The following is a 26,049-nucleotide window of genomic DNA, read 5'->3' as shown; positions in this document are numbered from 1 at the left end:
TCCCCAAAATGCAGGGCACCATCAACTGCACACACATGGCAATCCGGGCAACCCGAGATTACACAGGTATATTCATCAACCACAAGGGCTTCCACTCCATCAATGCATAGCTGCTGTGCAGCAATAAAATGATACTTATGCAGGTGTGATTAAGGTTCCTGGGCAGCTGCCATGATGCTATTGTCCTGCAGCAGTCCAAGCTCCCTCATCTCTTCCAACCTCGAAGCAGACAAATAACACCTACTGCAAACTTGACTTATGACCCCTATCAGAAACCTGATCACTGACACCCAAAAGCATTATAATGAATGCTGTTTCACCATCGGGTGTGTGATTGAACCAACCATCAGCAGGCTGAAGATGAGTTTCAGTTGCTTGAACAGATCAGATGTTCCCTTCAGTATTCACCAATCAGAGTCTCCAGAAGGTTCGTAGTTTGCTGAACTCTGCACAACATTACGCAGCAGTGAAGCAAGGAGTTCAGATCTTCCTCAGATGATTCAGAAGGGGAGGAAGAAGAAGAAGGCAATGCACCCCCAGCTGCTCACATTGTTGCCTAGGATGGCAGAGATGGTCTAATTAATGCAAGATTTACTAAGGTTGCACTAGTTGACCCATGCCATAAGAAATGCAAATTCTTCCTGCTCCCACTCTAGGCTGATGCCACTGACACAAAGCGAATCTACAACCAATTAACCACGCCTTCTACATTGTGTAGGGACAGACTTGACCATTGGTTGCCATCAATTTGTGTCTTCGCATTCATCATGGCCTTGCTAGCAAAACCCACATCCCTTGAATGAATAAAAAGAAATGAGAAGACCCCTTACCACCTAGCACCCAAGAATGGACAAGACAGGAAAGTGGTGAAAAAATAACATTTATATGATGTAAATGAAGAACAGAGATTGATAAAAACAGCATTTTCCCAGATGCCCATATGCAAACCCTGTGCAATGACAAAGTCTTACTCTTCCTTTTTCTGTTACTCTTACATGGTGCAAACTGTGTGGCTTCAGCAGAACTAGAAGCACATTGCTAAGGCCTCTGCTCTGACTGCTTAGATGCTCTTGACTGTCCACCTCTGAGTTTTGAAGCTGTGAGGGCCCTTCCCAGGATTGCTTCACCTTCATCATTGCAGGGACAGACTTGACCATTGGGAGGGGAGGCAGCATGTGAGATGTAAACAGTGATGTGGGATGTTGTCTGACACCTGGAAGCACTTGGAGTGGAGTCCTCACTCCATGACCCCTTTTGTCATCATTCCTCTCACAAGCAGCCACATCTCATTGCTACGACTGTGCTGGAGAATACTTTAGTGCAAATCAATGTGCCCCTGTAAGGGCAAGGCTAAGGCATCTGTCAATCTTTTTTATGGTGGTGGACATACTGACATTCACATCTGCACAGTGGTGTTGAAGGCGGGATGGACTCATTTGGTTGAACCATTTGATGTTCTAATCTGTGCATGAAAGAAGATATCAGTTACCTGTGACATGATTCCTCTCATGCTTGAGACGAATTCCTCCAATCTCTCAACAATTGTGTTGAGTCTACTTTAAAGGCATATCAACTCATCACACAATGTCTGCTGCTGCTTAATGATTCTCCTCCTCATTGATGACCCTAGGGATACACAATCTGTGTCCAGATGTGCAGTGCTTGGATGGGGCTATGTCTTTGGAAGCAGACTTGCCCCTGCTGATTCTCTCTCACCATGTTCTCTTGCCCACTTGTGAAGTGAGCAAGAGAACAGGTGCAACCCAACTATCTGCCTTATTGGTTCCACCTAAGTGTGAGTATCTGAGCTGGTACATGGTCGGTATGAACCCTGCGAGAGTGCGTCCTTAGAAAGACATCTCCTCTGATGACTTGTCGCTTCCCCATGTTCACCGACTCCTGCTGCATATGTGAAGACGCTGTAGGAGATAGAAGACATGAATTATTCCTGGCAAGGCAAGAATGTTGCAAGTCATTATAAAGTTGATATATTTCACGCTCTGTTGGAACCAGGTCAACATGACTGAGAGCAGTATGACATGCAATTTGCCTGGCTTTTATTTAACTTTGTCAACAGGTAGCTGATATCCAGAGATGACACTGATTTTCAGGGCCTCCTCTTCTGAAGTTTTCAGTTGTGTGAGCTGTGGAGAGCCCCTCTAGTTTTCTCTCTCTCTATGGTATTTTGTTCTCTCTTCTCCCACAAGCTGGTCAGGTTTTGAATGTGCGGTTAACCAGTCTGCCACTTTAAAAGTTTAGAGTTCCAGCCTTGACAAGCTCTGAACAAGCTTTTAAACACTTTCAACTGGCCTCAATTGGGAGGAGAGAGGGATTCCTGTCCTGTCCTCGTTCCATCCTGGTGATTATTGCTGGCACCAGGATTGGCATCTTGAAATTGAAACCATCCAGCACCAGTAATTTCGGGGTCTGCTACCTCCGTTCGTGGCTTAGTGGTGTCCCAAAAAGTCAACCCCATGTGTTCAACTGATGCCTGGAGAGCACTTGGTGAGGGTAACCATGAGGGAGAGGCAAGTAATTGCATAAGGATGAAGATAAGTGTCAGTGTTGGATGAGTAGGTAGGGATGTGAGGAAGTGCATAGATAGAGAGGTGTAGCTGCACCTGTTAGGTAGGATGGTGATGTAGTGGTAATGTCACTGGACTAGTAATCCATAGGCCCAGACTAATGATCAGACTAATAATGCCAGGGCAGCTGGTTGAATTTAAAGTCAATTAATAAATCTGGCTTCGAAAGCTAGTCTCAGTAATGATCACAGAATCACAGTGCAGAAGAGACCCTTCGGCCCATTGAGTCTGCACCGACACGTGAGAAACACCTAACCTACCTACCTAATCCCATTTACCAGCACTTGGCCCATAGCCTTGAATGTTATGACGTGCCTAGTGCTCATCCAGGTACTTTTTAAAGGATGTGAGGCAACCCGCCTCCACCACCCTCCCAGGCAGTACATTCCAGACCATCACCACCCTCTGGGTAAAAATGTTTTTCCTCACATCCCCCCTAAACCTCCTGCCGCTCTCCTTGAACTTATGCCCCCTTGTGACTGACCCTTAAACTAAGGGGAACAGCTGCTCCCTATCCACCCTGTCCATGCCCCTCATAATCTTGTACACCTCGATAAGGTCACCCCTCAGTCTTCTCTGCTCCAACAAAAACAACCCAAGTCTATCCAACCTCTCTTCATAACTTGTTTCATCCCAGGCAACATCCTGGTGAATCTCCTCTGCACCCCCTCCAGTGCAATCACATCCTTCCTATAATGTGGCAACCAGAACTGCACACAGTGCTCCAGCTGTGGCCTCACCAATGTTCTATACAATTCCAACATGACCTCCCTACTTTTGTAATCTATGCCTCGATTGATAAAGGCAAGTGTCCCATATGCCTTTTTCACCACCCCACTAACATGCCCTTCCGCCCTCAGAGATCTATGGACACACAGGCCAAGGTCCCTTTGTTCCTCAGAACTTCCCAGTGTCATGCTATTCATTGAATACTTCCTTGTCAAATTACTCCTTCCAAAGTGTATCACCTCACACTTTTCAGGGTTAAATTCCATTTGCCACTTATCTGCCCATTTGACCATCCCGTTTATATCTTCCTGTAGCCCAAGACACTCAACCTCACTGTTAACCACCCGGCTAATCTTTGTGTCATCCACAAACTTACTAATCCTACCCCCGACATAGTCATCTATGTCGTTTATATAAATGACAAATAATAGGGGACTCTGCGGTATGCCACTAGACACTGGCTCCCAGTCACTAAAGCATCCTTCTGTCATCACCCTCTGCCTCCTACAACTAAGCCAATTTTGAATCCACCTTATCAAATTACCCTGTATGCCTTTGCCTTCTATATAAGTCTCCCGTGTGGGACCTTGTCAAAGGCTTTGCTGAAATCCATATAAACTACATCAACTGCACTACCGTCAGCTACACACCTGGTCACCTCCTCAAAAAATTCAATCAAGTTTGTTACGCATGACCTCCCTCTGACAAAGCCATGTTGACTGTCCCTGATCAAACCTTGCCTCTCCAAGTGGAGATAGATACTCTCCTTCAGAAATTTCTTCAATAGTTTCCCTACCACTGACGTGAGACTCTCTGGCCTGTAGTTCCCTGGCTTATCTCTACAATCCTTCTTAGATAGCGGAACTACATTAGCTGTTCTTCAGTCCTCTGGCACCTCCCCCATGGCCAGAGAAGAATTAAAAATTTGGGTCAGAGCCCCTGCGATCTCCTCACTTGCCTCCCTAAGCAGTCTGGGACACAAATCATCTGGACCTGGAGATTTGTCCACTTTTAAGCCTGCCAATGCCTCCAATGCCTTGTCACTCCCTACATCAATTTGCTTAAGAACCTCGCAGTCTCTCTCCCTGTGTTCGATACCTTCATCCTCATTCTCTTGGGTGAAGACAGACGTGAAGTATTCATTCAACACTCTAGCGATGTCCTCTCTATGGGCTCCACCCTTGGTCCCTTATGGGCCCTACTCTTTCCCTGGTTATCCTCTTCCCATTGATATACTTATAGAATATCTTGGGATTTTCCCTCCTTTTACCAGCCAGAGCTTTCTCATATTCCCTCTTTGCTCTCCTAATTGATTTCTTGAGCTCCACCCTGCACTGTCTGTACTCCACTAATGCCTCTGCTGATTTGCTTCCCTTGTTCCTGCTAAAAGCCTCTCTTTTCCTTCTCATTGTAGCCTGAATATCTCTGGTCATCCATGGTTCTCTGGGCTTGTTACTCCTTCCTATCACCCTAGAGGGAACATGTTGAGCCTGTGCCCTCCCCATTTCCTTTTTGAACACTCCCCACTGCTCCTCTGTAGATTCCCCCACAAGTAACTGTTCCCAGTCTACCTTGGCCAGATCCTGCCTTATTTTACTAAAATCCAATCTCCCCCAATTCAAAACATTTTTTTGCAACTTGTCGATTTCTTTGCCCATAACAAACTTAACCTGTACCATGTTGTGGTCACTATCATTAAAATGCTCACCCACCACCACCTCAGCCACCTGTCCGGCTTCATTCCCCAGAATTAGGTCCAGCAATGCACCGTCCCTTGTCGGACCCTCTGCATATTGACCTAAAAAGTTCTCCTGTACGCATTTCAAGAAATCCACTCCATCCAAGCCCTTAACTATGTCTATCCCAATTAATGTTGGGAAAGTTGAAATCACCTAATATAATTACCCTTTTGTTATTGTTTTCACACACCTCCACAAATTGTGCACATATTTGCTCCTCAATTTCCCGCTGACTATCTGGGGGTCTATAATAAACACCTAATAATGTGGTTGCCCCTTTTTTATTCCTAAGCTCTACCCACAAAGCTTCATTCGATGCCCCCTCCAAGATATCATTTCTCCTTACTGCAGTAACGGACTCCTTAACTAATAATGCAATGCCTCCTCCTCTGTTACCCCCTCCCCTGTCCCGCCTGAAGATTCTGTCATCAATTGTTGTAAAAACCCATCTGATTCACTAATGCCCTTTCATGAAGGAAATCTGCCATCCTCACCTAGTCTGGCCTACATGTGACTCCAGACTCACAGGATTGTGATTGACTCTTAACTGCCCTCTGAAATGGCCCAGCAAGTCACTCAGTTCAAGGGCAATTAGGGATGGGCAACAAATGTTGGCCTTACCAGTGATGCCCATATCCCACAAAAGAATAAATAGTTAAGTGGGTGTGAGCAGTAATGTGCTGGAGTAAGCTTGAGAAGGCAAGAATGATGGGGTAGGGTGAAGTGCACAACAGGATGTAGTTGAAGTGCCACTGTGCTGACTTATCCTGTCCTGCTTAGTTCATTAAACAACTTTATGCATTGAATCCAGGAGTGTGGCACCACACTGCTGCTCCTAACACCCTCTGCAACCTCCAACTGTGCCTTCTTTGCTGCAACGGCAGGCTTCTTCTTTCAATTACTAGGGAAGACTATCTCCCTCTGGCTCCTCACAGCTCCCAACAGTACATTCAGAGAGGCATTTTTGAAATGGGGCACAGCCTTTCCCAGTCCAAACTCCATTGAAATACTTCCAGTTCTCTGACAGCCAACTTCAACTCCTTCCAATTGCATGTTTGGATTGTGCCTTTAAATATTGGAGTTGACATTATTTGTGCAGGTTTACATCATACCTTCCGCTGCTGATTGAACCAGAAACCCAGAAGGAGAATGATAATTGAGGTGGCTGGGTCAAAAAGCCACTGCCAGGCACACCTAACATATTTCCAGGTTTCCTACATGCCAGCAGATCCCCCTGCTGCCAGCACATTAAAATCCAGTCCAAAGAATTATATAGTCATTTGGCCCATCATGCCTGTGAAAGAGCAGTCCAATCGAGAATGTCAGACGTGTTTGGTTTTAACAAATTCATAATTTTTGACATTTATTAACCCATTATTTTGTCCTGGATTATGGTCATTTAAAGCCTTCCCACTACTGATGTTAGGCTGACTGGTCTATAGAAATATATACTTGTAATATCATATCTACGCCACAGAATTGGTAATGTGGTATAAAACCTATTTGAAATCAATAGAATGAAAATTAGAAAGCTTCTCTAACAGATAGAACAGGCAGATGTTCTGCTCCACGGGGGTAATATGACTGCCCAGTCTACCTCAGATTGCCCTGGAAGGGCAAGGTATCTCAAAAATTTGAGCAGCAGGTGAAGCTAGCTGTTTCACACAAAGTTAGAATGTCAATACAATCATTCACAATAAAGGTTTTCATACCAAATTCCTCTCTGTTACAGAACAGAGACATGAGGGTCAATGGCTTCATTAAAAGAGTGGAGCAAAGAAATTGTAATGAGCATCATCAGCATCCATATGATCAACATAAGCAATTTTGGCCTGTAAAACACACTGCATTGTAAAATTATGTAGATTAATGGAGGAGTTCACTGTAGCTTATGAAAAATAAACTACTGAGTAGCATGTAGAACATTTTATAAACTGTGAGAAAGTTACATCAGGAGGGATGCAGGTTTATTATTGGTCATGGATGTTTGAGATGGAAAAGCATTAATATTACTTTGCTGAGGTGGTGATCCAGATATGGTCTTATCAGGTGTATTGCTCCGTAAATAAATAGTAAATACACCTGAAAACACAAATAAACTAGCATAAAGTATTTTCCAGACTTTTAAAACATTACTCTGCATTCTGCATGCATAACTATTATATGAATAAAATATACCTCATGGTAATAAACTACCTGGCTAAATTGTACACAGGATACACCAAATGGAGTGGTGGTCTACAGCTATAAACCATTTGTGTTGCTGTCAACATAATTCTTACATTATGACATTTGTGAATTATCAGCTACTCAATGATTTATTTTCATGAAACAAGGCATATTTTCCATGTAATTTTCTCAATACTCCTTTTTTAGCACTTCCTGTAATCTTTCTAAACTTCTTCAGTTTGGTGCCGCTCACCTCACTATCATCTTCCAGTGAGACATTGCGGTGGACAAAGCTTTAACGAGAACCAGTGGCCACTGTTGCTCATGCTCATTGGTGTTCGATTGGAAGTAGGGAGTCAGAAAGGTTTAGGGAAAGAATTCTAGAACTTAGGGCTTAGGCAGCTGAAGGCATGGTCACTGATGGAGGTGCAATTTAAAATCAGGGATGCTCAGCAACGCAGCATTAGATGAGCGCAGGCAAGTCAGAGCATTGTGATGCTGGAGGAGGTTACAGAAATAGGGAGGGGAAAGGCCATGGGAGGATTTTAAAACAATGATGAGAATTTTAATATCAAGACATTGCTTGACCAGGAGCCAGCATAGGTCAACGAGCACACAGATGTTAATTGAATGGAGTTTGGTGTGAGTTAGGACACAAGCATCAGAGATTTGGATAAACTCAAGTTTACAGAAGGCAGAATGTGGGAAACCAGCAAGGAATGTGTTGTAATAGTTAAGTTGGGAGGTAATGAGAGCATGAATGAGGCTTCAGCAGCACATGAGCTAAGGCGTCGGGCGATGTTACTGTGGTAGAAATAGGTGTTCTCAGTGATGGCAGCTCTTCAGTCTCACCAGTGCCAAAGGGAGCAGTGGCCGCTGCCGGGACTGCAGCCATTAAAAATGGATGCTGGCCTTCTCACAGGTCAGAATCTTTGGGTCAGCGACTGGGGGTAAAATGACGCGCGGTGACGTTGGGCGTGCGTCCCGACGTCACCCCGCGTCATTCAGATCTTGGGTTTGGCGGGTGCACACTGGAGTCGGCTGCGCCCGCCAAACTGTCAAAAGCCTATTAAGACCATTTAAATATCAATTAAACTAATAAACTGAGCTGCCCATTCAACCTTAAGGTTGGCGGGCAGGCAATGAGCCCAGGCGGCCTTCGCATTTATCATGAAACCTCATCTACAGGCGGGATGAGGTTTCATGAAGATTTTTAAAGTTTAATAAGAATTTTTAATAAAATTCATTGACATGTCCCAGCTCATGTAACACTGGCACATGAGGGGATATGCTTTAAAATTATTTTTTTTATTTATTAAAATTTTCAAATATCAAATTAATCTCCCTGAGGCAGCTCTGTGCCTCAGGGAGATTTCTGAGCTCTTTTGCGCATGTGCGCGAAGGAGCGCAGGTCCCGGCTCAGCCTACTCCCTCCGCCCGCACAGGGAGCGCACAATGCTTCCGGGTGCACATCACGCTGGGCGGGCTTTAATTGGCCCACCCACGTCAATTGGCGGCACGCAGCCGATCACGGGTGGCGATCAGCTATGCGCCCCCATGCGCCCGCTCCTGTCCAACACCCCCGACGGGGAGAAAATTCTCCCCACAAAGTAAGTGGGGCCAGGGGTCACTGGGGCCAATCTGGCAGATCCTAATGAGGGGTGGGGCAGTTGGTGAGGGCAGGAGAGGCGTGTGTTTCTGCGAGGGTGACCCTTGCTGCTGGGGGGGTCCCTCCAGAGTCTACAGAATGCTATATCAGATGGGCCCTCTCCCTGACAGCCCACAGGAAGGCCACCACCTTTTAATGGTTTTGCTGGGCAGTCTTCCATGTGGTGGGGGACTCACCTGCTGCTGATAAACTTCCAGAAGCGATGGGGTGAGGCCCTTTAGTGGCATTAATTGGACGCTTAAAGGCCTCGATTGACCTCTGAACAGGAAGGCCATCATTGCCCTTCCCCGCCATGGTAACATTCCACGGAATCATGAATGTGAATGGCACTCCACCTCATGCCTTCCCTCACTATTTTTCCCCACCTCACAGTCCATACCTCGAGTGTCGGTAAAATTCAGCTCCTAGTGAGCATGCTGAGAGGGAGAAGCAGTGAGTTGTGAGCAGTATGCGGAAACAGTGATGTGCAACAAAATGGCTACTGACTGAACATGAAAGTCGTTAGCACAGGAGCTTCAGTTGAATGGGAAGCCTGTGGCCGCTGAAAATGCAGGAGCTGCCCACCAATTAAATTTAAATGAGAATTGATCATCAAAATCGCCTGGGTTACTGACTGATGACATCACGTGGATGGCCCAAAGGCATCCACCAATTAACCAAAAACTGTCTCAAAGTCCAAATCCACCCCATTAAAGCTGTAGGGAATACAGTCCCCACTCCTTACACTGGGCGTGCTTTCATACTCTTTCTATGTCTCAAACCAAATTATAGCCCAGTCACTGAATATGCTGATGGGTTCTATCATCAGTCAGAATAACAGTTACAGGTTTTCTTCTCCTGGTACACAATAATAATAATTACATTCTTTCATCAGCAGATGGCCAACTTGGAGAAGAATACTGATAATCATCTATCAAATTCCAAAAGAGAGGTAAGAATCATATCGAGGTTTGCAGAAGGAGGCCCCTTGGCTCGCTGTTTCTGTGCCAAGGAGATGACCAAGAAGTGGCAATCAGTTGGCCATTGCACATGACAATGTTTGACACAAATAGTGTAAAGAAAAAATCTGCAAGCAATCGTCTGCTTTAGCTGATAATTTTAATTATAAGTTTGCAAAAACTGAGTACGCAATTATCCGTCTAGTGCGCATTAATTTTTGATGCAGTATTGTAGGTTCTAAAAGTTATTTAAGTATTAAACTGATACCATACAACTTCTGAAATGGAGTAACTGAGTGTAATTCTAATTTCTAGCCAGAATTTTTCAGTTGATGGACGAGCTCGGCGGGAGCAGGCAGAGGCGGTTGCGGAGCCGATTGCCAACCGCGATTGGCTCCGCACTGCTATTTTACGCAGGCGGTCCAATTAAGACATGCCCAGCATAGGACACGGGCCGTAGTGCTCAGCGCTACTTGTGCGGGCGGAGGGAGGACAGAGAGTCGGGGCCAGTGCTCTACTGCGCGCATGCGCGTGAAAGAGCGCTTTAATCTCCCTGAGGCATGCAGCTGCCTCAGGGAGATTGAATCGCTATTGTAATTAATGAATAAATGGATAAAAAATTTATTTAAACATGTCCCCTCATGTGACTGTCACATGAGATGGGACATGTTTTTATAGTTAGGAAATTTTTAAAATTTAATTAATAAAGGCTTTAGGAAACCTCATCCCGCTCGTGGTTGGACGGGCAGCATTAACAATTACTTCAATAACTTCCTTCATGGCCTTAATAGGCCGTTTACATATCAGCAAGTGCGCAGCCGACTCTGGCACGCGCCCACCGAACGAAATATCATGGGACTGCACGATGACGTCAGGACATATGCCCAACGTCATTGCGCATCATTTTACGCATCAGCCTGACGCTGACTGAAAAATCCTGCCCTCTGTGTTAGTTTGCAGGAGTGTCCAGATGCAGCATTTGTGAAGGACATTGGCTTGATTAATGCCGCAACCTGGCTTATAGCCAAACTCATGGCATGTTGGATGCAATTAGTGTTGAGTTTGACCTCATTCATAGGCCTTACTTTTAGGTTTTACTTTGCCCTCAATTTGAGTCAAAAAGCGTTGGTTGAAATCACCTGTAAGCAAATGTGTTTTTATTAATTCAGAAACAAAAGAGGCTGAGGTAGAAGTTAGTATACATTACTTCTGTTTTTTGGGTGCAAAACTGGTGTGAAGTATTCCAACTTAGCAGAGTTGGCCTCTGAAAGAGCTGTCCAATTTAATTGTACACCCCAAGGTTCTCCCCATAACCCTACAAATCAGCTCTTTTCGAGTACATCTCCCACACCCTTTGGAAAGTTCTAACGGAATCTGATTCCACCACCATTTCAGGTAGTGCGTTCCTGATCATAACAACACTTTGTGTGAAATAATTCCTCCTCATTACCCCTCTAGTTGTTTTGCCAATTATTTTAAAACAATGGCCGCTGGTTACCTACCCACTTGGCAGAAGAAACAAGTTCCACCCTGCCATTTTCGTTTCTGAATTGAAAAAAAAAAACACTTATTTGCTTACAGGCGATTTGTTTCTGACTACTTGCTCTATCAAAACCCTTCATCATTTTGAATACCTCAAAATTAGGTCTTCCCTTAACCTTCCCTGTTCTGAGGAGAACAATCCCAGCTTCTTATAATTGCAGTCCCTCATCCCTATTATCATCCTGATAAACCTCCTCTGTTCTTTCTTCAAGGGCTTGACATTCTTCCTAAAGTGTGCTGCCCAGAATTGCACACAATGCTCCAGCTGATCGTAATCCTAAAGGTTTAGAATCACTTCAATGTTTTTGTATTCAGTGTCCCTATTTGCAAAGCCAAGTATCCCTTGTACAAGGCAGTATTCTTAATTGCCTTAACAACTTGCCTTGTCACCTTTAAGGATTTGTAAATATGAACCTCTTGACCTTATGCCCTGCTCACAGTAACATCATTTAGGTTATACTGCCTCTCCATGTTGATTCTCCTGAAGCGCATCACTGCATGCTTTTCCACACTAAATTGCACCTGCCATGTCTGCCCAATTTACCAGTCTATGTGCTCCCTGAAGTTTTCCATTAGCCCGTTCAATGGGCTGAATTTTCCAAGGAATGGCAAGCATTATCGGGTTGCCACTCCACTCCCATTTACTTACCACCTTGCACTGGAGCTCCACATGTCTCACCCAGACTTCCGATTTGGGCCTCTTGAGAAATGTGGAGTGTATCTGCTCCTGGAGTCCTTCCTTCATAGTGTAGGAGCATTGGGGGAAGTGAAGTCACACCCTGTTTTACAGCACTAGCTGCCATATGCTGGTAAGTTTCAATATCTCAAAACCACTTTGACAAGCTACAGAGAGAATGTAAGTGTGTAAGGTAGGTTTGTAGGGGACTAGGGTGGAAGATGGCTGGGTGAGGGGGATGGTGGGGGAGGGTCAAAGGAGTTGGGAGGGTAGTCAGGTCATAGGGAGTGGCCGGATGGGGTGGTTGGGGGATCAGGAGGGTGGCCGGGGTGCAGTTGGATGGTTGGGGAGTGGGGGGTGGTCAGGTGGTGGGGATAGTTGGGTGGTGGGGTGGCTAGTCGGGTGGTTGGGAGGGTAGTCTGGGGTGGTCAATAGGTAGTCGGGTCAGTGGGGGTGATCGGGTTGGGGGCTAGTCAGGTGGGTGTAGTCATAGGGTCGGACAGTAGTTGGCGGGTCCAGTGGGGAGTCGGGGGGGCGGGGGGCTGGAAATCAGCTGTATGGTTATCCAGAAATTAGAAGTGACTTTGATCCTTCTAACTTTTCCTTGGTAACCATTCTGGTAAGTGAGTCGAAACCATCCAAAGTCTCTGACTTTAAATCGGAGTTTCGGGTGGTTCCAGATGCACCGTAATTGCTTAACGGAAGTTGAAACTTCCCAGGCAATTCCCACGAAGTCCTTGTGTTGAGACCTCTGAGCGGTCTCCTAGCGCATCTTCCCAGGGTACCACTGGGGTATGGCCTTCTAGAGAACAGAAGATCTGCGCCCATGTTATCAAGTTTCGTATCATGAAACAGTACTCCCTAGACCTAAGTCTAGCCATGTATGTATAAACAAGAAAAGAAATGGTCCTTACACCAACCCTGAGGGCCCCATTGCATACTTCTCTCTAGTCAGAAAAACATCCATTCACCACTATTCACTGCCTCCTGTCGATTAGCTAATTAAGTAACCAAGTTATCACCATCCCTTTAATCCCATATATGCTTCTACTTTTCAAATAGGTTTGTTACATGGTACTTTGTCAAATATCTTTTGAAAGTTTTAGATATACAACATCTACTGCACTCCCTTCATCAGCCTCTTTCTGTTACTTCATCATGGAATACAATCAGGTTTCAAAGAGTTCAATCAGGTGATGTCACTGAAGAGCCTAATTTCTGTTGCAGTCCCTTTTAGAAATTTCTCTCTCCTGAGCAGGCCATGAATCTTCAGTGACCCCAGCGATCACCAGCCAAATGTAGTTGGTGAAAAAAATATTTATTCAAAAAGCCTTCCTGTGAAGCCAGTGGAGGAGAGTATGTGCTCCTGTAATGCCGCACGCATCACAATTATCCCTCCCCCGTGGCTTGTTCCAACTCTCCCATCCCAAGACTTACCTGAGAGCTGCTGTCAACGAAGCCGAGGGCCTAGGTTTCAAATGCTTTGCTCAATGAGCTACCTGTGGAGGCGAGAGCTGTGGTGGGGAGTATGCAGATGAGGTTGAGAATCAATTTCCTATCAGTCCTGGAGCCTCCTGCTTCTGGTGTGTGTTAGTTGCACAGCACATTTCTGTCTCAACTGTAATTAGAAAACTTTGGGTTAATGAAGGAACCAATTTTGGTAAGAACGAATGGAATGACTTGATGTACTGGACAGGTTTCAACAAGAAACAGTTAACTTTATTACAGAGAGCTTTTTAGATGCTACATGCTTGAACCAGTTCCTCGACAAGAAAGCCCACCCCCCTGGATTACCTACGCTTAGGACTCATTGGTCAGAGCCTCCAAGAACAATCACATGACCCTTGATAGGCAGTAGGACAGGCTATGCCTTTAGTTACTACATTTCCACCCCCTTTAGTTTTTTTTTTACAGTTTCTATTTACAGAGAGCATTTGAATGTTCAACAACATATACATATATATGACTCAGGTGATTAAAGATTAGGGCTCTGAGGTGGTTTCCATATTCGGTTAGAGCAGCATAGCTGTACCACTTGAGGTTCTTCCACCGGATCGACATGATCAGAAACTGCAGCTCCAGATACATCATTAGAAAGTGTCAGTTCAGGGTTTGACAACTCTACATTGGGCACGTCTATTCTAGGTTGATCTGTCAGCTCAGGGATTATAGGTTCAATGTTAATCACAGGCGGAATAGCAGGTTGTTGGAATGTCTCTTTATTCCGAAGATGATCCATATGTTTTCGAACAATTCAGTCTTCCACTTCCATCTGGAAGGACAAAGGACCAGTTTCTGAGATAATTGTACTGGGAATCCAAAAAGGTCCACTTCCAAAATTCCGCATGAAAACTGTACCTCCTACAGTGAATCTGCGAGCTTTGCTATGAATATCACGATTCAGTTTTTGATTACCTGATTCTTCTCTACCTTCCCTGCCAAGCTTGGAAACACCAGGCTTAACTTGTACATAGGTAGCATTTCACCAATAATTCAGATGGTGTTGAACCCATAGTTGAATGAGGCATTGTACAATAATTGAGAAGAAAGCGGGAAAGTCAAGTTTCTAGAGTACCTTCCTTTACCCTCTTCATTCCAGATTTGAAAGTTTGTACAGCTTTCTCAGCTAAACCATTTGATGAGGGATTGTATGCTGCTGTTTTAATATGTCTGATTCCAGTTAAACTTATGAACCCCTGTTCTGGTAAAGACTGTACCATTATCAGTAACGATGACTTCCGGTAGGCCATGTATACTAAAACTATGACGCAGCTTTTCGATAGTTGAGCTTGATGTCGGTGACCTGACTTCATACACATCCATCCATTTAGAATGCGCAGCTACTATCAACGAAAACATGGTCCCTAAAAATGGATCTACATAGCCCATATATAGTCTAACCCAGGATCGACCAGGCCTTGCCCACGAATGCAGCGGAGCTGAAACAGGCAACTTCTGTTGTTGCTGACACTGAAGACAGTGCTTGGCCATGCTTTCAATGTCACTGTCTATACCTGGCCACCAGACATAGCTTTGTGCAAGCATTTTCATCTTCGATATGCCTGGATGCACACTGTGAAGATCTGTCAAGAGTGATTTTCTTCCTTGTGAAGGGACGACGACTCATGATCCACACAAGATTCCATCTTGTCAACTTAACTCTGTTTTTCGGGCATGGAATGATCTCATCTCCTCAGACACTGGTGAATTTGACCACCCTTGCAATACAAGGTCTCTGACTTTTGACAAAATTGGATCCCTGTTTGTCCAATTTCTAATTTGCTTCACACATACAGGTGAAGAATCCAAGAAATTCAGTACAAGCGCAACTTCTTGAAGCATTGGAGCATGTACAATGCTATCTGGTAACGGGAGACGACTGAATGTGTCCACATTTGCAATATGCATAAAGGTACACTCATACGCAGATAATATTAAAGCCTATCATTGTATTCTTGTTGATGCTATTGGCGGAATGGCCTTATGCTCACTGAATAGACCTATTAATGGTTTATGGTTCGACACAATGGTGAAAAGTCGTCCATACAGATACTGGTGGAATTTTTTTCACTCCGAATATCACCAATAAACCTTCCTTTTCTAGTTGGGAATAACCCTTCTCGACTGCAGAGAGGGTTCTTGAGACATAGCCAATGGGCCTTTCCAATCCATCTTCCATTTTACGTGATAACACAGCTCCCACCATAAGGACAAGCAACACATGTTAATACCAATTCTTTCGATGGGTTGCAGTGTACCAATAATCATGATGAATGTAATAGCTTCTTAACTTTCACAAAGGCTTCTCCTTGATGTGAATTCCACTACCAACGATGATTTTTTTTAAACAACAATTGGAATGATGCTAACTCTTTTGACAAGTTTGGCAAGAAGCAGCTATAATAGTTGATCATACCCAGGAAAAACTTGAGTTTGGTTACACTGGACGGAGAAAGCGCATCTTTGATTGCCCTAACTTTCTCTTCTACTGAATGCAAACCCATGGCATCCACCCTGTGACCCAGGTAAGTAATTTCTGGCGCCGGCTTCCACAAATCTTCTTAGCATCTCTTCCAGGTTGGCCAAGTGTTCAGTTTCAGTTGGCCCTGTGATCTGAACATCATCTAGGTATACTACTACTTGGAGAAGTCCTTGTAAAAGACTCTCCATAGTCCTTTCTAGATTGCACATGTAGACGATACTCCAAAAGGTAGGCAAGTATATTGATAAAGACCTTTGTGCGTGTTGATGGTTATGTATCCTCTAGATGTGCTATCGAACTCTAACTATTGGCAAGCATGGTTCATGTCTAGTTTGGTATAGGATTTGCCTCCAGCTAGCTTTGCATATAAGTCATCTATCCTCGGGATAGGATATTCATCTAGTTTGGCTGCTTTGTTCACTGTCAATTTATTGTCTGCACAAATGCGTATAGTTTTGTCAGGCTTCACCACTGGGATTATGGGCGCTGCCCATTCCAAAAATTGGACTGGTTGGATCATGCCTAGCTTTTCTAACTAGCCGTTCCGCATCCACCTTCTCCTTTAAGGCATAAGGCACAGGTCTTGCCTTAAAAAAAACAGGGTGCCACATATATTTTTGCTTGCGAGCCTTTTAACTTCTCTAATTTGTCGCAAAATGCACCATTGTATTTCTGTAGCAGTTCAGGAACTCCTCCTGTTCTCAAGTGAAATATTTCAGACCAGTTAAGCTTGATTTTTTTGTAACCAGTCTCGTCCCAGAAGGCTAGGTCCTTCACCTGTCACTATGATCACTGGAAGCTGAGCTGTCTGTTGCCTATAAGGCACAGGTACTGTGGCGATGCCCTTTACCTGTATAGATTCTCCAGTGTATGTCTTGAATTAAGCCGTGGTTTGCTCCAGATTCAGTGGCTGGGTACCTTCATTCAGGTATTTAAATGTGTGCTCTCCCACCACTGTGGGTGAGGCTCCTGTATCTACCTCCATTATTAGTGGCTTCCCATTAACTTGGATTATGACAGTACTAGGTTTGGTTTTTACAGCTGTGACATTGTACAGGGAATAGATGTCGGCATCGACAGCTTCAGTTTCTGTTGTATTATTCAATTCAATCATATTGGTTTGCTACTTTATGGGCAGTTTTGACTTCACCCTGCATTGCTTTAGTACGTGTCCTTTCTTTTGGCAGTAATGGCACTCTGCCTCCTTGAATCTGCAGGTGTCCGGTCCGTTGTCACCCCCACATCTATAATAAACTAACCTTGGAGTGGCTGCTGAAGTGTTTCTACTGGACCTTTTTGATTTTTTAACGGTGGACATTTTTTCTAACAGCGGACATTGCCTCTCGCTTCGCTGCTGTGTCTCTGGTTTTCGCGCCACGCTCAGCGGTAGTTTTCCGCCCCACCTGAAGAACAGCAGCATGTTGTATGTCTTAGAAAGCCTGTGAGTCTCTCGCAGCACTTTCCATGACTAGGACTATTTCTATGGAGCGCTTCAAATCCATGTCGACTTCTGCGAGTAAAAGGCGCTGAATGGTGTCATCGTGGACTCCACAAGCTGATCAGTTCTGCAGCATATCATTGAGTGTGTCTCCGAAGTGGCAGTGTTCTGTCAACTGCTTCAACTTCGCTATATAGGTTGCGATGGACTCTCCTGGGGCCCTTACTCTGGAATTAAACTTAGGCCTCTGCATTATTATGAATGGCTTTGGCTAGAAATGTGTCTTCACGAGGTCCACTAATTTATTAAAGGACTTAGAATTGGGTGAGTTCAGGGCTGTCAGCCTGTGGATGAGATTGTGTGTCTTGCTACCACATACACTCAAAAGGATTGCTTTCTGCATCTCCTCCGCGGTAATTTCATTCGCTATGAAATAAAAATCAAGGCGCTCTACACACTGGCTCCAGTCTTCCACAGTCGCGTTGTAAGGATTGATTCTGCTGAAAAGTGGCATGACTGGTGAGTATTCTTTTCTTTTTCTTAAGATTCGGTGTACTCACGTAATCAAGGCAAGGTGCAGTGTCGGAGATATTTTACATTTGTCACCAAATGTAATGACTTGAGGTACCGGATAGGTTTCAACAAGAAACAGTTAACTTTATTACAGAGGGCTTTTTAGGTGCTACATGTTTGAACCAGGTCCTCGACAAGAAAGCCCCCCACTCCCACCCTGCCAGATTACCCGTGCTTAGGGCTCATTGGTCGGAGCCGCCAAGGGCAATCATGTGACCCCTGATAGGCAGGAGGAGAGGCTATACCTTCAGTTACTACAACGAGTTAAATGCATTAAGTGATTAAGAAACTGCATTGTCTTCACTAAGTGTAATGCTGAAAGAAGTTGACATCCATCAGTAGCAGTCTTCTCAGCCACTGCTCCGGTATGGAATTTCATTCACCTATCTGTATATGATACAGGAAACAGGAGGTGGACATCGCTTCAGTGTTTCCTATCTGAAGAGGAGAAGTTAAAGTCCTTGAACACCAAACAAGGAATGTGGGTGCACACATATAAAAAAAACACTGCGGTATGCAGATGTTGCCATTTCTGGGACTTGCAGGTGTGCGGACTATAATTATTATATATAATTTGGGCTTAGCAGGTTTCTGAAGCACATTAGGTATCTTGTGTTGTTGTTACAGATGCGAGTTAAGTTCTGGCGCTAAAACAAATTCTTTAATCTCTCTGTCATAGATGTATTCTGAGACCATTTGCTGTGCAGGGCGAGCACTGAGAAACAACTTTGCAGCACAGGCGCCTCACCTAATAAAAGATCGTGTGACCAACACAGGAAAATGCAAGTAAGTCAAAAAAAAAAATCAGTCTATGGAGGTGGTTGTGAAGATCAAAGTCAGATAATAGGCAACATTTTATTTGAGCAAAAGGTAATAAATACATTTCTCACATTTTAGAAGCACATACATTAGAAGAAAGAATAATTACAAGTTGGGGTATAAACTGATTTAATATAGTTGTCATTTCTTTAGCTTGCAGCTGGCAAATTGAGTGAAAATAGTAAAAGTTACAGAAGTAACTGTGAGAGATTCTGTATAATAAAACCAATAGCTCACCTTTGTAACCTGAGCTCAAATCAAACCTAAGGAAATGGATTGTCAGACAGAAATGGGACTAGAATTCTAAGTGATATAGAATTGCTCAGAAATCTCTAAATCCAACTCCTGAATTCCAAGCACAAAAGTGTTCAGCCCCAATTGACAGTAAAGAGCCTGGAATACAGTTTCTGCTAGTTTGTGTTAATATTGGCCCAAATCTTCTGATCAGGGTCGGAACCCCTATTTCCGACCACAATCAGACAAAAAAATACAAACTTACCTTCCTCTGTTTTTTCTGGGCAATCTTCCAATTGAGGATCCTACAGAATTCAGACAGCACAGGGAACCTTGGAAGGAGCAGCACAGAGAATCAACAACACTGAGGCTTCGAACCATCTTCCAGGGACTTTAGCCTGGGGGATGGGAGCCTCGAGCTGCAGGATGGAAGGCAGCAGGAGGTACTGATAGGTGATGTAGGAGGGTGGGGGGAATGTCTAGGTCTGAAGTGGGGGGCTGGATATCCAGGTGAACGTGCTCACAATCAGGGGAGTCCATTTTTGACTCCTGGGGTACGAACTCAGGGTGGGTGTGATAGGAGGGGATGGTTAAGGTTACTGGGGGCAGAGGGAGCTGGTAGGATGGGAGGGTGAGTGTTTGACGGTGTTGGGTGAAGGGGAGGCGAGGATTGTTAGTTGGGACACGGAGATAGACATGGACACGGTGGGAAGGGGGAAGCCAGAGAGGTCAATGTGAATAAATGTGAGATGCTCTGAAAGGAAGGGAACGTGCACGTTTACCTAGGCATCCTGGAAGGAGAAGGGTTCAGACTGGAGGGTGACTGTGGGAAGGTTGAAGGTGATGCCAGGAGGGTCAATGTTGATGGGGGAAAGGACATGGGTGATGGAGGAGGGGAAATGGTGGAGGAGCTCATGCAGTAAGTGACAATAACCATGCTGATCAAATCAAAAGTGAGCAGAGCTTCGTGTTCAACGGGCACAGGTGCTGCATGGGAGTTGGGTCAGTGTGTGGGCAGAGATGCAGGCCATCTTGCCTATTGTGGGCAAGCTTGGTTTGGATGAAGACATAAAAAACGCATGTTATGAGAAGGAATGGAGCATAGATTAGTGAAGATTCATGTCCCTGTCTGTGGTGAGCCCTCCCCAGCAGGTCTTAGGATGGAGAGTGCACAGCATGATAGATGGGATGGTGGTGATGTGAAAGGTTCCAATAGTCAATCAGTGGTTTCCCCTGGTAATGGTTATGTGAAACCCCTGAAAACAGTAGCCCTTTGAGCACATGATGCCACAATGAGAGTTTGGTATTGGAGGGAGTTGAAGGATGACTTACCCTGGCTGAGCGGATGAGGTCATTTATCCTCTTCCTGCACTGGATCTCAGTCTGGACCTCCTTGGTGATGGTCTTCCAGGCCTGAGAGGTGAGGCTGGTGTGCTTCCTGGAACCATCCCTGGGATAGAGCACATCCCTATGTGCCTGCACTCCTCTAATCATGGCCTGGAAGGTGCCGTGTCTGAAGCTAGGTCCAGCCTTCTTGTTGTGCATGGAAGATATTTGTAATGGATGCCTGGAGACGGGTGAGCTGCAGAGAGTGAGACGTATATGTTTGACTGGGGTTTAAACATGGCATCCAGACCTTCAACCCTGCCAACTGATAGCATGGCAGATGAATCAGCTTCTGACCCACCAGGTCATTCGGCCTGATACTCGCCTGTGCATAATTAATGAGCTTCCAAATGTGGAATCAGGCGCGAGTTCCCGTCATTCCGAGCAACGGGACAGGTGTCACTGAAATCACCCGCCACCGCATTTAGTCTCATAAATGGAAAATTCCACCCCTTTTTCTAAACACTAGTTTACTTTCTTTTGATCTTGGACCTATTTGAATAATTTAAATCTTTTATTGAAACAAAGGTAGACCTTCCGGCTCCATCAAAAGCTCAAAGATAGATAATGTATTGTTTAGGTTTCTCATTATCAACGCAGGCCTTATTGAATAAAGTTAAGTTACTTTTTAAATGTAATTAACTCAAATTTTATTTGGTTTGTACATACGTTAGATGCATATCAGTTTCTTAACCAAGTGATTCCATTTATCATACGTTTAACACTTCAATTCCTAAAACTAGAAGTTATATTCCAAAACATCTGAATAATGAACTAGCTACTCACAACACATCACAAAATGTATCTTTGAATCTCACACTGCAAGAATGATGCTATTTTAAGGCTATAATCACGCTATTTTGGGTAGAGTGCATAGTTTATTCTTCTAACTGTAACTGACCTAAAAATGTTCGGTCTGACACAAAATGCAGAGTGGAAAATGTTAAATTCATCGATTTGAATATCTTTTGGCTTCAATTTTTTATTATGTGGCGATCATTATTGCTTTCAAAGCAAATAAGGATGGGTAATAAACTCTGCCAGTGTTACCAACATCCCAAGAGCAAAAATTAAAGCAAAAGAAGTTTTCTATTTTGTAGTCCATCTATTTCAGAAAAAAATGCATAGAAGCTCTTTGGTTTGTGGCAAGGCAATGGTTTTTCCAATTTTCCCAACCCATTTGACATTTCTCTATAGTGAAATTATTCATCTAACTTCAGTCACAGGTGGAAGTGACTGCTCATGCCAGGCAGAATAATAATTGTTACAAATTTCAGGTCTGCACTAGATATTCCCCCAGGTTTAGTGTTTCCAGTAAGTGGACCCCACAATATGATGTCCTGAGGAGTTCACCTTTACTGCCCAGTATCGCATCATACAACATGATGACCTGGAGATGCTAGCAATTAAACACTTTGTTGTGTGAATTGATACTGTAATAAGAATATAAGAAATAGGAGCAAGGCTAGGCCATTTGGCCACTTGATCCTGCTCTGCCATTCAATAAAATTATGGCTAATCTTCTACCACAATTCCACTCTTCTGCCCAATTCCCACTCAGGCTTGAATATACTCAATGATGGAGCATCCATAACTCTCTGGGATAGACAATTCCAAAGATTCACAACTATCTGAGTGAAGAATATTCTCCTTGTCTCAGTCCTAAATGATTGAACCCTTATCCTGAGGCTGTGACCCAGTGTTCTAGATTCCCCAGCCTGGGGAAACAACCTCCTTTCAAGCCCCTCACCATTTTATTATTATGCCAAATAGTGTGAAACTGGGTTGTCATATTGGCCACGTGTTATACGTCCCACCTGATATTCAGTTCCATTGAAGTTAATGGAACAAAATATCAGCCTGAGAGTTTAAGAGGCGGTTGATGCAATAGCTCCTGCTTGTGTGCTACTACCCAGGCTGAACTTCAACCACAATGAATCTCATCATCACAAACTGACATGAGAGTAATAGAATTTCTCCATCATCTGATCTGTATCTGATTCAAATTCCCAGAAGTAGGATATGTTGTGTGGATTTAGTCTCTGGTGACCTGAATTTCCAAGACTAAATAATCAAAATATCCTGCAGCATGATAATGATCAACTTTATTTTTGCTGCTGAATACTGATTGGAGGCAGTGATTCATTTCCCAAAACAGCCCGGGAGAGTTTTGCTGCTTGCTGACTATGAATGACCATGGTGGTAATCTGGCAAAGCTGATTGCTTGCCCTTTACAGAATCAGTCTATTTTTCATTTCATGTATTTCAATGGAATGAAAATTAGACAAATTCTGTGAAAGGCTTACGATCAGCTCTGCCAGGCAGTGAAGATTAAAGTCTATCCTCAACTGGTTTACTTCAGCAAATAAATTGTGGCTTCAGATCACCAAACAAAAATTATGCCAATCTGCATTCTGTCTTTTGAATATAATTATTGCTGATAGAAGCAATTCAAATCAATTTAATATATCAGCTCTCATAAAAGGTCAACCTGGAGAACAGTCTTTCTCTGAAAGATGCCTGTTCACTGGCAGAAATTAATGAATAGCCTGCGTGAGATCTAATATTGTAAGTATTTTGCAATGAAGGCACTTCGCCATTATAGATATCTTTTATTCCTTATATAATTGAAAAAGAAAGAAGACATTTAAAATATATTGTAATAATTTACAGCTTTTTGATATTTATGTTTTCATTAATAGACAGCATCAGCAATTTTTATTTATTTTAGAAAAGTTGCTAGAAATTGTTAGCATGTTGCAGATTGATAAGGAGATTAAATTGTACTTCCTGGTATCTCATGGGACCTAAATATCCCTGTTGGAATATAGACTGAGAAAAAATAATCTAGCCCATGAAACTCCCTCCCTCCACAGACCATGTCCACAGAGGAATGCAGCACAAATGACCATTTGGTTCATTATATCTGTGACAGCTCTTTTGTAGATCAATCCATTACTAATCCTTCTCTCCTACATTTGCCCACATCCTTGTATCTTCCACTAATTCAAACCAGCAGATTTTCTCTTAAAAGATGCAATTACCTCTGCCTCAACTGCTTCTGCTGCCAAAACGTTCCATGTATCAACAGTTCCTGGATAAAGAAACTTCTACTAACTTCGCTTTGTGACTATTTTAAATTCAATGACTCCTTAATTGGGCTGAATTTTTCTGGCCCTGTGGAGCTTGGATTCGAGTCAGTGGGAGAGTGGAAAAATAGGGGGAGGGGTGGGGAGGGGGAGAGGTGCTGTGTCAGAACTGCTCCCGGACTCATACCTGTCTCTAACAGGACTTTTCCAGGGGTGGGCTGGAACCAGAGTTGGCTGCCCACTCCAGGAGGCCTTGACAGGTGAGCTGTGTTGAGGTGCCTGTTTGGCACCCTCAGCTTTCGTAATTTATTCTGATGATACCCGAGGACAAATGTACATCAGGTTTAGGGTCTTTCCGTTCTGGTACACTGCTGGAAATATGCCCAGGTTGAGCCAGCTAGGATTTAGGCCTCACTGTCTCAAATCATCGACTACCAAGTTTAAAGTAGATCTCAAATAGATCTCGGTACTAACCCAATTTGCAACCTTTGAACTTTACAATATAGCAAGGCACAATTTACATTAACACTTGATGTATACTATTTTTTTCTGATCTGATTAAGAATTATTTCTTAACAACTTTTGAAAGTAATTTCAAAGCCATTTCAATGCCTATTCAATGCACGAAGATCTGAATCAGCTAGATTGATAAGGACAAAATAGCATTGATTACTTTTCCGACTTATTTCTTTTAATCGAAGGCTATAAATTCACATGGGGTTTTGACCTTTTGCAGATTAGCATGGAGTATTAAATGCAAATAGTATCTGACCTGTTGAGGTTATTTAAATGTTTACATGTGAAATGCTGTGTACTCTTCTATTATCAGAACCGCATTGGGGAAAAGTCTATCATGTAATTGACATGGGGAAAATACTGATGAATAAAAATGCTAACATTTCACAGTAGGGAAAACATAAAATAAGTTCATGTGAAGTGCAGCCCTTTAAACTTGAAACTGAACTATTTCTCATCTACAGGAGTAGCTGTGTGGGTTTTGAAATGGTGGACTGGTTGCTCGATCAATGCCCATTCATCTACACTCGGAACAAGGCGGAGGGCATCTGGCAGATTCTGACAGAACTGGGAATTCTATCTTCAGGTGATCATACATGCTCAATGAATGGGATAGTTCTAGGAATGAAGGGAAATGTCAGTTCCACTCACTTGCCAATTTCATCCCAGCTTCAGCCTCTGATTTCACAAAGGCATGCAAGCATTCGCAGCTGGGCCACCTATACTCACTAGAGGGAAATGCGTTTTACTTGTGCCTGCTGATTTAACAAATGTGGCCTCAAAACTTTATCATATTCAAACAATAAGGCACAGGTTTGGAGATGCAGGTTCGCACTTACGGCAGCCATCCTGAGGTTAAAAAACAACAGTGCCACCACGTTTGTGGTATGGTTTGCTTCAGTGATGGGCAGTATGGAGCTCTTGCACTTTTGGCACTGGTTTTAAAAGGCTAGCATTGTGAAACTAAACCCAATATGTAGCAATGGATAAACATGCAGCACAGGTGCCTTGTCTTTACATATATTTCCTATATTCTGACTTTGTTTTGCTTTTCAACAAAGACTTCGGCCTTCAACAACCTTGAGTAATCTCTGCCAGTGAAACTCAAGACAGATTCAGCAATATCAAATGTTCCTCCCAGCCTACCTCCTCCACCACCTGTTTTGCAAGTGATGTAAATGCATAAGAGAAGGCATTATACTATACCTTGGTTTTAGATCTGCCTACTGTATATCATCAAGTTCAATCAGGTTAAATTATACAATATGAAATAGCTACATCCTATAAAGACATTACACTGTCAAGGTACTTACACAGTGCAAGCATGCACCATTACTTGCAAATCACTTGCTTGCAACTGCATTATTTTAGACAAGGTCAAGGCGTAACTTAGACCAGAGAGTATAACATTGGGCAGAATTTTCCCCCCGTCAGGGGGGTTGTGCGGGGGCGGGTGGGAGCGGGCATAAACCCGATTGGCGCCCCCGATTGGGTCTGTGCCACCATTTTACGTGGGTGGGCCAATTAAGGCCGGCCCAGTGTGATGCACACTCAAAAGAGCTGAGTGCTCCCTTTGCTGGCAGCGGGGGGATTCCCTGATTCGGGGCCAGTGCTGTTTCGCGCGCATAGCACAGAAATCTCCCTGAGGCATGGAGGTGCCTCAGGGAGATTAGTTAAAGTTTTTAAAAGCTAAATAAAGGAAAGAAAATATTTTAAGACATGTCCCCTCATGTGACAGTGTCACATGAGCTGGGACATGTCAAGAAACATTAATGAAAATCTTTATTTAATTTATAAAAACTTCATGAAACCTCATACCGCCCTTAAGGTTGGACGGGCAGCTCATTTAAATATCTTAGTTAGTTTTTAACAGGCCTTTGACAGTTCAGTGGGCGCGCAGCCGACTCGGCTGTGTGCCCATCCAAACTGGAAATCTAAATGACGTGCAGTGACATCAGGACGCAC

The 26,049-nt window shown here is 43.8% G+C and overlaps 1 protein-coding gene across 2 annotated transcripts in view; it reads left to right on the top strand.

Moving 5' to 3' along the window:
* LOC144678872 (rap guanine nucleotide exchange factor 5-like) overlaps nucleotides 1-26,049 on the top strand; it is a 282,112-nt gene that overhangs the window by 28,988 nt on the left and 227,075 nt on the right. Inside the window, exons 2-4 of one of the 2 annotated variants that reach the window (XM_078538871.1) lie at nucleotides 9,766-9,822; nucleotides 18,720-18,826; nucleotides 24,549-24,670. In XM_078538871.1, coding sequence (XP_078394997.1) covers nucleotides 9,766-9,822; nucleotides 18,720-18,826; nucleotides 24,549-24,670 — 286 coding nt within the window. The remainder of the gene's footprint in view (nucleotides 1-9,765; nucleotides 9,823-18,719; nucleotides 18,827-24,548; nucleotides 24,671-26,049) is intronic. The other variant, XM_078538872.1, reaches the window with a different exon arrangement.

Source organism: Cetorhinus maximus, chromosome 3 (genome assembly GCF_964194155.1).
Source record: "Cetorhinus maximus chromosome 3, sCetMax3.hap1.1, whole genome shotgun sequence".
NCBI lineage: Eukaryota > Metazoa > Chordata > Chondrichthyes > Lamniformes > Cetorhinidae > Cetorhinus > Cetorhinus maximus.
Note: the sequence above shows the minus strand (reverse complement) of the source record. Positions and strands in the feature narration are given on the sequence as shown.